Genomic DNA, 13953 nt, shown 5'->3' with positions numbered 1-13953 from the left:
TGAGGCCATCTGACACCCACAGGACACAAGAGGGACAGGACACCAAGAGACCTAAGCGCATGAACTCTGAATCCTGGCTCCTGGCTCTGGATCCTGGCTTGTCCACCTACCTCCTGTGACAGTGACAGTAACTGCCTCACAGGGCTCTGATGAGGTGAGCACATATAAGGCAGCTGGAGCAGTGCCTGCACACGGTAAGCACTCAGGAAATGTTGGTTGATTTCACTATCATGATTGTCAAGTGGCTGCAGAGACACCAGATGTGGGCAATCTATAGCACCTGCAGAGCAGAGGTCAAGGCTGAGAGCCCATGTCGGGGAGGGAGCTGGGATAACTCCTGTGCAAAGCTGGGAGTCAAAAAAAATCCTGGCCCAGTTGGAAAACCTCCTGCCAACAAGCAGAGAAGCTGACACGGAGGCAGCCAACCCCTTCAGGACATGGCTCTGAAAGAGTTTTGAGAAATCAGAGCCCCTGACTCTGTACCTAGTCTGGATGTAAGGCTTGATGCACCATCCAAGCTGTGTGGCTGTCCAGAGCTGGGAAATTAGCCAAGAAACTGGTTCATTCAATAAAGTACAAGGGGCCTAGGCAGGGGCCACCAACAATTTATCCCACCAAGACACCTCCACAGTCCATGTACAGTGAGTATGTTAAAAACCACTGAGCACTGAGCAGAATAAATAAAAGCAAGCCCACACCAGGACACACGCTGGCTAGAGCTACGAGAGCGGAAACAAATTACCTACAAAGGATGCAACTTCTCATCAGCAATAATAGATGCCTGAGGACAACGGAATGATGTCTTCCAAGTGCTGAGGGGGAAATAAATGTCAGCTTGGAATTTTCTATTGCCATCCAATGGGGAGGGAGGAGCAGAAACAGATCCAGGCACACAGTGACTAGTTCATCCTGTGTAGCCCCAGAATGCCAGAGACGCTAACACAGGAAGGAAACAGCACCCCAAAGAGGGATGTGTAAGGAACAGTGCTGGCTAGAAAAGGAAGAAATCAGACGGGAGATTCCTTGACCTTCCATGACCAAATCTGGAGTCTTCCCCGCCCCACCTGTCTCTGCCCTTGTGTTCTGGAGACACCTGCTTTTTTAGGAACCTTATTCAATCAATACTCTTCCCTCTCCCCCTTATATTTTTCCTCCTTTCAGCCTAACTTAACTTTTTAACAAATATTATAGGCACGTATTTTAAAGTACCTGAAAATGAAAACTAGCAGTGCCCTGCCCCACTCCTTCTCCCAGACAGTCCTGTTTGCTGGCAGCATCCCCTTCAGATCTTTGAACTGTCTGTCTGGTATTTATCTTCCTAGTTTTAAATAGTACATTGTGCCAGGGGATCTTGGGAAAATCCATCACCTGCTAGCCAAGCCTCTTGGCCATTTACCAAGTGACAATCCTTTCTTAATCTGGCAAACAGACAGACTTGATAAACTGTCACAGTGACACAGTGTACTTGGTTTCAGAACATGGAGCCACAAGACCTGGCCCACTCCATTCCCAAGAGATAAACTGACAGAGGTTTACAAAGTGAAAGAATACCAATTATGAGTTCATTTTGCAATATTTTTATAATTTCACTTTATTTTAAGAATTTATCCAGGCTTGCTTCTTTATTGTTTCTATTCAAAAGTAAATATGTCCCTTCCTAGGTGCCCCTGTGAGAAGCTGGGTAACATAAAGTCAGGTGGCTACCGTGGGGAAGCAGAGACAAACCACACACATGAGCTTGAGTACAGGTGAATCTAAAATGAGGATGGGTTTAATCCTTCCAAAATCAGAGTGAGCGTTGCAGCAAGGATGGGGGGAGGGAAGAAGCAAGGGGACAATCTTTACTACTTGGAACTTGAGAACAAATAAAAAAGCAATTTCACTAGCAGGAAACAAACTAGTACAGGTAACATCTGGTTATTACTTACCATTACCTTGGGAATAAAACAACAAAAATCTTGTTTGGAAAAAACCTTTATCTGTCTCTTAGGAGCTCAAAATCTTTTCCTCATTAACTGATCTTAAAACAACAAAAATGCAGTTAACAACCCCACTTCCATGCCTTCTTCAAAAGAAACAAATCAAAACCAGTCTACTGACTTGGGGCCTGAAAAGAGGATGCTTCCTCTAGCAAGTGGCCAAAAATGTGCCAAAAGCACATACTTAGGTTACTTTTTCTTGCTTTAGCAATTTAGAAATGTGACTTATAATTAGGGTAAATGGAAAATTTAGTTCTCTGATTTCCCAATACCGAAGCGATATTATTTTTTGTTAGAAAAGTAGTTGGTGCTTCTATTGTTATTATCTAAATACATTTCTCTGCTGAGTGATTAAGTATACTGAGATTACATTTTCTTTCTTTACCAGGAGCTTCATTCGGGTCTCCCATATGGATGCAGCAGCCCAAGGACTTGGGCCATCTTCTGCTGCCCTCCCAGACACAACAGCAGAGTAGCCAGGACATGAACCGGTGCTCATTTGGAATGCAGGCATCGCAGGTGGTGGCTTATCATGCTATGCCATGATGCTGGCCCCTGCTTCATTTTTTTTTTTTTTTTTTTTTTTTTTTTTTTTTTTTTAGTATACTGATTGCTCATTCTTCTCAAATACTGAAGATAACATGTAAAAAACTCTTCTCTACACAAACATCAGACACCTGCTATTTCTACCCCATGCCCACCCCCACCCCCAGCTAGAATCCTTTATTCTGGGGCCATCCTTCTTCATCTCCTAACAGGCCTTGGGACTGCTGCCAAGCAGCCACCCTGGAACTTCTCCCCTATTCCAGAAGGTTCTGAGAGGGAAAAGGCAAAGTTTTTTTGTGTGCCGGTTTGAAAATATCATTATTCTATGGTCACATCTGCTTGACAGTACTGGGTACAGGCCTTCAGGTTAGAATTTTAAAAGACTGTTCCATTCTCCTCTAGCCTGAAGTGCTCCTGTTGCAAAGTCTGAAGCCTCTCTGACACCAATCCTTTGGATATGACTTGTTTTCTCTTCCCCGTACATTTTAGGATCTGATCTTTATCCCCGTGTTCATAAAAAACACAACGTGCCTGTGTGGGACTATTTTTATGCCTTGTTCTGGGTGGTCGGCAGGCCTTTTCTGTTTGGAGATATTAGTCTTTCAGTTATGGGAAATTAATCTTTGCTTTGTGAAAGCTCCCTCATGTCTCTGTTTTTGCTCTTCTCTCTTTCTGAAACTCCTATTAATCAGACATTGCACTTCCAAGATCGATTCTCTAATTTTCCTTCTATTGTTAAAATCATTGCATACTTCTACTTTTTAGAAGACTTTCTTGAATTTATCTTCTAATTCTAGAGTTTTAGTGTAGGGGTAGGGAGAGACACTATAATTTTAATTTCTAAAGGGTCATTTTATTCAATTACCCATTTTTTAAAAAGTAACATGGGGGCTGGTGCTGTGGCGTAGCAGGTACAGCTGCCACCTGCAGTGCCAACATCCTACATGAGCGCTGGTTCGAGTCCTGGCTGCTCCACTTCTGATCCAGCTCTCTTTATGGCCTGCGAAAGCAGAAGAAGGCCCAAGTCCTTGGGCCCCTGCACCCACATGGGAGACCCAGAAGAAGCTCCTGGCTCCTGGCTCCTGGCTCCGGATCAGTGCAGCTCCGGCCATTGCAGCCAACTGGGGAGTGAACCAGCAGATGGAAGACCTCTCTCTCTCTGCCTCTCCCTCTCTCTCTGTGTAACCCTTTCAAACAAATAAATAAATCTTTAAGAAAAAAAGTAATATAAAGGTTGGCATTGTGACATAGCAGGGTAAGCTGCTACCTGCAATGCTAGCTCCCCATTTGAGTGCTGATTCAGGGGCCGGCACTGTGGTGCAGCGAGTTAAAGCCCTGGCCTGAAGCGCCAGCATCTTGTATGGGTGCTGGTTCTAGTCCCGGCTGCTTCTCTTCCAATTCAGCTCTCTGCCATGGCCTGGGATAGCAGTAGAAGATGGCCCAAGTCCTTGGGCCCCTACACCCACATGGGAGACCAGGAGGAAGCTCCTGGCTCCTGGCTTTGGATGGGTGCAGCTCCAGCTGTTGCGACCATCTGGGGAGTGAACCAGCGGATGGAAGACCTCTCTCTCTGTCTCTACCTCTCTCTGTAACTGTCTTTCAAATAAATAAAATAAATCTTTAAAAAAAAAATGAGTGCTGGTTCAAATCTAGGTGCTCCAATTACAATCCAGCCTTTGTGATCTGGCAGATGGAAAATTCTTTCAATCTTTCTCCATGTCTCTGTAACTCGGCCTTTCAAATAAATAAATAATTCTTTAAAAAAGGAATAATCTGTCTTGTTTCAAGGATGCAGCTACCTTCTCAACTCTCTAAGGCTATTTACAGAAGCTTTTAATTTTTAAGTATTCTTTTAGCCTGCACATTATTGACTGCCTCTGACTCCTTTACTTTTCTTCTTTCTACTTTTGAGCTCTGTCCATTATGCTGGAGAAGTTCTTCAACTGTCTGATGGTTTCTGGCTATCAATTTCTACTTTACGGTGAGGTAATGAGATGCTGATTGAAAGCCTGTATGTAAATGCCCAGTTCCTGTTGATTGGTGGCCTTCATCACTTTAGGACAATCTAGTGGCCAGGGAGTTTTTTTTACTGGGATACATGTTCCTCTCCCTCCAACCCCCCCCCCCCCCAATGGCAACACCTGAAATTCTTCCCTCTAGAGATATGTCCTCCAAAGACATTCTTGAAGATTCTTGAGAAAAGAGGGGCAAAGGAGAGATGGATATACCAGGCTACTTGAGTTCCCAAAACAGGGCAGGGCAGAGTGGCCTTGCTGCTCATATGCAGACTCGGACTTAATCCCTTTGTTTTCACCTCTCTCTGGCCTGCCACAGTACCTGAGCTTCCCAAGTCCCAAGTGCTTCTGAGGTTCTTCTCCCTGGTTCTCCTTCCGCAGGCACTTGGGTTATAGCTCAAGCTGCTCTGAGTCAGGCCCTCCTTCACCTACCATCTCTCACACACTCTTGTCTCTTATCCCATTCTCCTGTAGGGTTACAACTTTCTGTTTTGCAGTAATTGCTGTGGGGTTTCTGTGGGTGGGCAAGAGATGGGTCAACACCCCCAAGTTCTGTCTGCCACATTGATCCAAAGCTTCTCCTGTCTGTAAGTACCCCTTCTTCATTGCACCTTAAGAAAACTTGTATTTTATTGCAGTAAGAACAGTGGAGATCCACTCTTAGCAAATTTTTAAGTGTATAATATATTATTATAGATTATAACTCATCAGCACTTCAATATTCTCCAAGCTAATATTAAGGAAAACATGATTAATCACTTTTCTCTCAATTCTCTCTCCTTTGACCTACTTCTTTCTCTGCTTCACACACAATTTCTTGAAACAGCTGCCCACACTGCTCTTCTTCATTACCCCTATGTTTCTCAATCTATGGCCATTTCCCTTTCTCCCTCTTTACTCTACTGAAACTGCTCTGGCAAAGGATACCCTTGTTGGAATGCCCAATGGACACTTCCTAGTCCTCATCATAACAGGCCTATCAGTAGCATCTGATGCTGTGGTACTCCCTCCTTCTCAAACCCTCCTTTCCTTGGAGTCTCTGACCTTGCACTCCCCTATGTCTTCCCACCTATCCACAAATGGGATTCACCCTCTTTGGCAGGGCTTCAATGGTACAGGCAGTGCCACGTCCTCTAGCCTCACTTCTTGCAATGTCAATATTCAAGTTCTTTACCATGGCACATGGACCCCCATTCCAAGTTCTAGAGCAAGCTGTGTCCTGTTTTCTCCTGGTCTCTGTATATCCTATTCACTTTGTACTTGGCCAATTTCACCCATTCCTATCTGCTGAATACCTCTCCTATGTGCACTGAAGCACACTGCATTTCCATTGCCAGTACACTAAGAAAAGGTACTACAGTTACCTGCTTACTTGTCCACAGCCCATGAGGGCAAGGTCATGTCTGTTTTCTACCTAGTTCAAAGCTGTGTCACTAGAGCTATCACAATGGCTATTACCCAGTAGGCATCCAAAAAACTGCCTTGGTGAGTGAATGAAGACCCAACTGACAGGAAGAAGAAAATGCATTTAGGCATATACTTTCATAATTTTTAAAGTAATAATCTAAATTTTTACAAAGTCAAGAGAGAATTCCACCAATTTGAAGGCACCCAATAAATACTGATCAACCTTGAGGTATTTTCAAGTACTCCCATCCTTCTAGCTTCTGTAATCACTGGCATCCCTCTGACGGACCAACAGGAAAACGAAGCTACATATACACCAAACATGGACTAGAGAAAAAGACAACACTATAACCTGAATTCTTTTGTCTGCCTTTTCCTGTCTTGTTATGACAACCTGTCACTATTTTGCATGCCAAACAACATCCTTCCATACGATGACATTAAAATAAACTGTAGGCAGGCGCTACAGTGTAGCAGGTTAAGCTGCCATGTGGGATAACCACATCCCATATTGGGGTGCTGCTTCAAGTCCCAGTTACTCTGCTTCTGACCCAGCTTTCTGCCAATGCATCCTGGAAGGCAAGCTGAGCATGGCCCAGCACTTGGATTCTTGCCACCCACGCGGGACACCAGGATGGAATTCTTGGCTCCTGACTGTTGAAGGCATTTGGGGAATAGAACAGCCAATGGAAGATATCTCTGTCTCTGTCTGTCTCTCTGTTTCTGTCATTCTGTCTTTCAATAAATAAATAAAGGCATCTTTTTAAAAACTCTTGCCAGTCTTCTCTCTTGCAAAGTCATTACTCACAATCCAGAAATACTTTCACTCAGTTTATGGTATTTCTCAATTTTTTATTGCCCATTTAATTTCTCTATGTTTCTCTGAGATGACAGAAACAGCAGGTTAGCTTTGCTGACTATCTTACTTAACTCACACAATAAAGGTTAAGTAACCAACTGCTGTGTGCAGCATTTAATTCTGCTGTCATGAGCAACAGAAGTGTGCCCTATAAACTTCAAGAGAACCTCTAGAAAGATGAAAGCCACCAGTCTCGCTAGGCTGCGCTAGTAGTAAGATTTACAGTGCACTTATTATCCGTAGTCACTATCTGAAGCGTTTTAAAGGCATCAATTCATTTAGTTTTCACAAAAATCCAATGAGGCAAACACATTATCCTCACTTACCAAGTATGAAACAGAGGCAAACAAGATTAAGTAGCCTATATGCAAATTATATCTTACTGAAAGTTTTATATTTAGGACTTTCCTTTTTTGTTTCATAATGTTCCACTACAGAGTGTATCCTAATACACTCAAATCAGTCCCCATTACTGGGAAATTCTAGTGCTTCCAAGTTCCCACTATTATAATTAGTCCTGGTACAGACATCTCTGTATACAAGGGTGTTTCCAAAAGTTTGTGGAAAAATAGAGTTAAAAGATAAATTTACTTGGGCAGAAAAAAATTCTGAAACCCATGCAGTTTTTTCATAGTACATACTTTAGACAACTCTTTGCATATAAGCCCTTGCCCACATTTTACATGAGTTTTCAGGATAGAATCCCCCAAAGAACTAGTAACTTAGTAAATATTTGCTGGATGAGAAAAGTGTCGGTTCTCCATCATATTGCCTTATGAGTTTTTGCTCTTGTTTTTATGCTTAGAAAGTTTTCCCGTTTTGAGAGAAGAATATTTTCCTAAATATTTTAGGTTTAATGTTATATTTAGCTTGTAAATATATATATATATTTGAATTTTTTTGATATATGAGATGAACTATATACTTTTCTAAATAGCTAATTTTTCCAAAATTATCAAATAAATCATCCTGGGGCAGGCATTTAGCCTCCCAGTTAAGACACTTGCATCCCATACTGGAGTGGCAGGGTATGATCCCCAGCTCCTGGCTCCAGATCCCCAACTCCTGTTAATACAGATCCTGAGCAGTGGTGGTGATGGCTCCAGAAACTGGGTTCTTTTTTTTTTTTTAAAGATTTATTTATTTATTTGAAAGTCAAAGTTACACAGAAAAAGAAGAGGCAGAGAGAGAGAGAGAGAGAGGTCTTCCATCTGCTGGTTCACTCCCCAGTTGGCCACAATGGCTGGAGCTGCGCTGATCAAAAGCCAGGAGCCAGGAGCTTCTTCCGGGTCTCACACGTGGGTGCAGGGGCCCAAGCCCTTGGGCCATGGTCTACTGCTTTCCTAGGCAACAGCAGAGGTGGATCAGAAGTGGAACAGCTGGGTCTCAAACCGGGGCTCGTATGGGACGCCAGTGCTTCAGGCCAGGGTGTTAACCTGCTGCGCCACAGCACCAGCCCCCTAACTGGGTTCTTGACATCCATGTGAGAAAACTTCATTGACTTCCCAGCTTCCAGTTTTTGCCTGGCCTAGTCCCAACTGTTATAGGCATTTGAGGAATAAACCAACGATTAGAGATCTCTCTGTCTGCTTCTCAAATAAATAAATATAACTTAAAAAAATATAAAATAGGGGCCAGCACTGTGGCGTAGCAGGTAAAGTCACCACCTGTGGCACTAGCATCCCACATGGGCGCTGGTTCAAGTCCTGACTGCTCCACTTCTTATCCAGCTCCCTGTTAATATACCTGGGAAAGCAGCAGATGGCCCAAGCACTTGTGTCCCCCAAACACGTGGGAGACCCGGAAGAAGCTCCTGGCTCCTGGCTTCAGAATGGCCCAGCTCTGGCCACTGTGGCCATTTGAGGAGTAAAACTGTAAATGGAAGATCTCTGTGTCTCCTTCTCTCTCTTTCTCTCTCTCTCTCTCTCACTTATACTGCCTTTCAAATAAATAAATCTTTTAAAAAAAAATCCTTTTCCCATTTTTTTTCCTTCTTTGATCTCTCTTTCTCCCTCCCTCCCTGCCTCCCTCCCTCCCTCTCTCTCTCTCTTTCTCTCTCTCTCTCTCTCTCTCTCACACACACACACACACACACACACACACTCCCAACATCCATTTCTTAGCAGATTATTTTTTCCACTTGTTGGTTTATTCTTTTGTCATGAGGTGGTAAAATTTTGGGGAAAAAAGATAATAGGCTCCATTTTTTAATTGCTGAATTCAAGATGCTGATACATCATTCAGGTGGTAATGCACAGGAGGACATGAGAAACAGATTTGTTACTTGGAAAAGAGGCAGGAACTCAACTGGAAGGTGAAGAAGACTGAAAGGAGAACACAGGGAAGAGAAGTGAAAGCCAGAGAACGGAGCATGAGAAAGGGAAGTCCATGAGTTAATGGGGAGAGAAGGGAACAGGATAAGTCCTGGGCAGGGAGGTTGTTGAGTATCACCATGAACCACACATACTGCGTGGTTTAACCAATCAAAACAGTAATGCAATATTCTACTCCGAGCCTCAGAAACACACTCGTAAATTCTTGGTTTGTGACAAGTAGTTCCCAGAGGCAGAGTCAGGATAGAGCACCATTATACCCATCCCCCATAGAGCTTAAACAAGGACAGCTACCACAATTCTTGTACATTTCAAACTGATTTACAGGTAGATCACAAGCTTTTGAAATGTTGTTAGTGCCGATGTTTTATTCTGGAAGTTTTGGTACAATTTTGCTCACATACTCCTAAACATTTCTGAAAAGGAGGCGGATCAGCTTTGCTGGAAAAATAAACCACTGAGGCTACTCAACCTTGAATACTGAAGGCTCTGAAGAGGCAAAACAAATCCTAGCCCACGCGAATCTGTGTCTAGCCTTTCTTTACCCTTCAATTAACCTAAGCCAAAATGCTTCAGTGTCCCAAACACTTTCACTGTTTTATTATATGCTTGTTACTGGACCAACACCTTCTTTTTTGGTATGTGACAAAAAGTCTTTCAAAGCAAGTTGGCATTTTAGTTATTTTAAATCATCTTTAATATTTGGCCACCCTTAGGCACAACTGAAGAGTATATTTATAAAAAAAAAAAGTGCCTATCTGCAAATGGATGTTCTAAATGCAAACCATGTTAGATATCAGATTCCCAGATATCCTGTTAGATATTACATTCCCAGCTGGAAAAGCCTAGAAAGAACTCAAGAGTTTATGCACAGTCTCTTGATAATCAACTACTACATGGGAAAAAAAATCTGAATTCAAAAGGAAAAAGGTGATGAGTTGTCTTCCATTTCACCTGTCTGAATAGATGTTATTTTATTTCTGTTATAACTGAGTCTACCCAAAGAGTACTCATGTATTTAAAACTCAAGAACTGTCTCTTCTCAAACAATCACCAAAAAACTCCATAGAAACTCTCAGCTATACATATGCAGAGAGAGAAATCTCTCTATACCTGTCTTCTCCCAGAGAGAGCCAGCAGGAAATCAAAGGTGATCCTGGATGGACATGATCTGCAGGAACGGGAGTCCTCCGTGACAAAAAGCACAAGGAAGAAAAAAGTTCGAAGACACAGATTCTGTCCCAGTACAACAACAGCCCTAAGGAAGATGGAGGCATGGGAGGTACTTCTTCCACGGGGCAGAAACTTTGAGAGAAGCAGACCTCTGTCCCTGGAAACCTGTCAGTGCTCAGTTCAACCCACTTTCACCTGCACTCAGATGTCCAAGAGTAGGGAATTCACCCATGATGAGCCCTGCACACGCCTCTCATCATCACCATGTATACACAACACCTCTGAAGATGGCAGGGAACTGCACACCCAGAAGATACTACAGGTCCTGGACAAACCATAAGCTGTTTATTAGCTCAAAGATTAACACTGTTCCTCCCATCTTTTTATTCAAAATTCAGCCAATTACAGGAAAATAGATGCCTAAAATCTGCTGATCAGTGGACTGGACTTTCAACCATTCTTTAGGGTTAAATGAAAATGTGTCATTAGCTCACTGCATATTGTGGTTAATGCTTTTTTTCACTTATGGTCACTTCTTAATTTTCAATTATGATAATCATTATGGACCTTACCCTGTAACACCATGGTTCAATGCTGCTTCCTGTGGTTAGACTCTTGCTCCTTTTTCATGTGTCTGCCCAACTCCCCCCTGGCTTCTTAAAGAGTAGCTTGATATCACTCTGCAGCAACCCTTCCTTACCCAGTTATCTCATATTTATCCCTCCTCTTACTGAATTTAAGTGTCCTTCCTCTGGGTTGTGAAAGTATCCTCTGCATGTATCCATCACAGGAGCGACCACACTGCACTCTATTTGTTTATAGCATACATCTCTACCAATTGTTGAGGCCCTCACAAGCAAGGATCTTTGCTCATCTGTAGGAGCCAGTTCATATAGCACAGGGTCTGGAATTAGGAGGCATTCTAAAATGTCTGTGAAATGAGTGAATACTCACACGTGCATGAAATATTCAGACTTAGAAAAAGATTCAAAGATGGGTGGTTCGAAAACATTTAGCCCATCCCACTTCACCCCCAATTACCTAGATCTGAAGTATTTCCCAAGAGTCCTGCCCAGATACTAAAACAAAGACATCACTAACTATGATCAAAATGACATAACCATTTCCAATAAAAATAGGATTAAACAAACACTTACCGGCAGAGTTCCAGGCAGAGACGCATCAAAAAAAGAAACCAAAGAATTTGGAGGTGCTGCAAAGCGGACTTCAGCTCCAGAGAACAGTTTAGAGTTGGAAGAAATCTGGGCATGAATTTCCAAACCTACCACAGCTGCCCATTCCTGCGCACTAAAGAGAAAGAGATAAAAAGGTTAAATAGTTACATTCTTCACCACGTATCAACTTTTAGGAGCCTAAATCCCAAAGGTTAATTGCCTATACCTGATTTTAATGTACTAAAGTTTTATATCCTTACATTTAGAAATGTGTCATATTGTTTTGGTTACTACATCAAGTCAATGTATAAGAAACACCTACAGTGAGATTGGCAAGGTAAAATTCATTTACAACAGGACACCAGGCTTGCTGTACGAACTGGAAGGTGATAGAGAGGAAAACAATTTAGCACCTAGAACAATTTAGAAACGAGTATCAGGTGACAACTGCTTGGCTGACTTCAGCGAAAAGCAGCATTTTCTAAATTCACTGCACCTTATCAATTAATCACTCAGGAAAGAGAGCTGATCTTTCAAAAACTTCTTAGAATTAACATAAATGGCATGATTCTGCAACTAGAGAAATAACAGTAGTAAAAAAAAATTCTCAAACATGTTTGGAATTCACTGTATAACAATGATGTGCAAGTACAATGACACAGTGACACAGGTATAGATCACCACTAAATGGTATTCCTGAAAATTCTGTGCAAAGGAAAACAGTAACCCACTAGACGTGTCTTGCTTGTTTCTAGAAATCATTTCCAATTCCTGAGATCCAACTTTAGGTTCCTTTGTTCATTCATGCCTGACTGCTATCAAACCTAAGAAGCTGTTAAAAGCTATAAAAATCTCTCTTATCCAGCCATTCTTACTGTGCTGGGTCTGTACACAGGTCTTTCCAAGTTCTCCTAAGTGTGGCTTATTCCCTATGAAATCCACGTATGTTCTTATCCTGTCCTTCCCCCAAGCAACTCTGTGTATTATACAGGTTTTTGTTTATATGTATTGGCATTTGTTTCAATCATTTCAACATACAAAGTTCTACATCTAAATTACTTCAAGATTAAGTACTTTTTAAAGTTTGGAAGCCCATAAACGAGAGGAATTCAATCAAGAACTCTAGGAGTTCTGCATTCACCAAAGCATGATTCAGATTATTTTTGCAGTATCATTACATGGCAAATACACACACACACACACACACACACACACACACTACCCATTCACAGGGAAGTTATTTAATATATGCAAAGAATAGAAGTGGAATGCTTCCGGACATTTTCCCTCTGCTCCTCCAACTGAAAAGCAAAAATATGCCAACCAATCTCAAAGAATAAACAAATATTAGAAAAGCGCCTTATGTTCCTGTATTTCAAAAGAAACTATTTAAATCTTCTACAGTGAAGCATTAAACAGCTGTTCAGAGGATGGCTAGCAAAATAAGCAAAACTCTCTACATAACCAGAGGGAAGATAGCTCCTATTGGCTGCATCCTTCTAAGTTTAGACACACGTAAAACATCAAACGCCTCTGTAGAGAGCTGGTGTTTTCTAACGACTCTGAACCACAACAAACTCCAGAGTGGTCTACCTTTAGAACACCACTAGCGCATAGCAGCGCTCAACCCTCGCTGAGAGCTAAATATTACCCCGAATATAAGGCCACCCAGCCCGCGGCAGAGGCAATTAGTAAGGTGTATGAACCCACTCCTCTGTCTGCTTAGCTTTTGGTTCAAGAAAATACTTGCTATTTTACACTCGAAAGTTCCCCGAATACGCCAAATTGAAGACAGTGATTTACGTGTGGTGGCGAGGATCACACGGGGTGGTTGGTTTGTTTTTCATTTAGGTTTCTGAGCTACAGAGAGTATCTCAATCCCTTCCCGCCCACCAGAGCGTCTTAAACCTGGGCTGTTAATGGCCATCATCTCCCCTGACCCGCAGGAGCACCCCACACTTTCAGTGGACAGTAGTGGTATGAAAATAATAATACCCTTTCCTCGGCTTCTGGGCCGTGTGGAGGGGCTGCTGAGCCACTGAGCTCTGTCCCCTTATCCAGTTGAATGTGGCGACAGTTCGATGGCGACAACCCCTGTCAACCAAAGCAAAAGTCCAGCGACTTCCACTGAAGCCGCAGCGCAGCGTGGGCACCGCCATTGCACCGCCACGGTTCTGGTCAGGTGGCGCAGCGTCTCCCTGGCGCGACGCTCTCTGGGAAACGTAGTTCCGGAAATGTTTAAAATCTTTATAGACTCAGACAGGAAGACTACTATTCCCGGCGAGCATTGCGACTTGAAAGTCGCCGGAACTGTGGCGGGGAGGGGAGGGAAGGGGAAATAGAGGAGAGCGTGGGAGGGTTTTTGGGTCGGGAGGTGTGACGACTCCTAGCGGGGAGTTGGAGAGGTGTTTGCCCGCCTGCAAGTGTGTGAATGTGAGTGTGTGTCAACTCAGAAGCCTGGGCGAG

General features: G+C 42.9%; 1 protein-coding gene across 1 annotated transcript in view; it reads right to left on the bottom strand.

The window, feature by feature from the left end:
• The window catches only part of GATB (glutamyl-tRNA amidotransferase subunit B), an 88425-nt gene extending 74709 nt beyond the window's left edge, over nucleotides 1-13716 (bottom strand). Inside the window, exons 1-2 of the mRNA XM_002716908.5 lie at nucleotides 13483-13716; nucleotides 11470-11620 (exon numbers count right to left, since the gene is read on the bottom strand). Coding sequence (XP_002716954.1) covers nucleotides 11470-11620; nucleotides 13483-13646 — 315 coding nt within the window. The 5' untranslated portion in view covers nucleotides 13647-13716. The remainder of the gene's footprint in view (nucleotides 1-11469; nucleotides 11621-13482) is intronic.
• Between the last annotated feature and the right edge of the window lie 237 nt (nucleotides 13717-13953).

This window comes from Oryctolagus cuniculus, chromosome 8 (genome assembly GCF_964237555.1).
Source record: "Oryctolagus cuniculus chromosome 8, mOryCun1.1, whole genome shotgun sequence".
Lineage (NCBI taxonomy): Eukaryota > Metazoa > Chordata > Mammalia > Lagomorpha > Leporidae > Oryctolagus > Oryctolagus cuniculus.
This window is presented reverse-complemented; position numbering and strand designations above follow the sequence as displayed.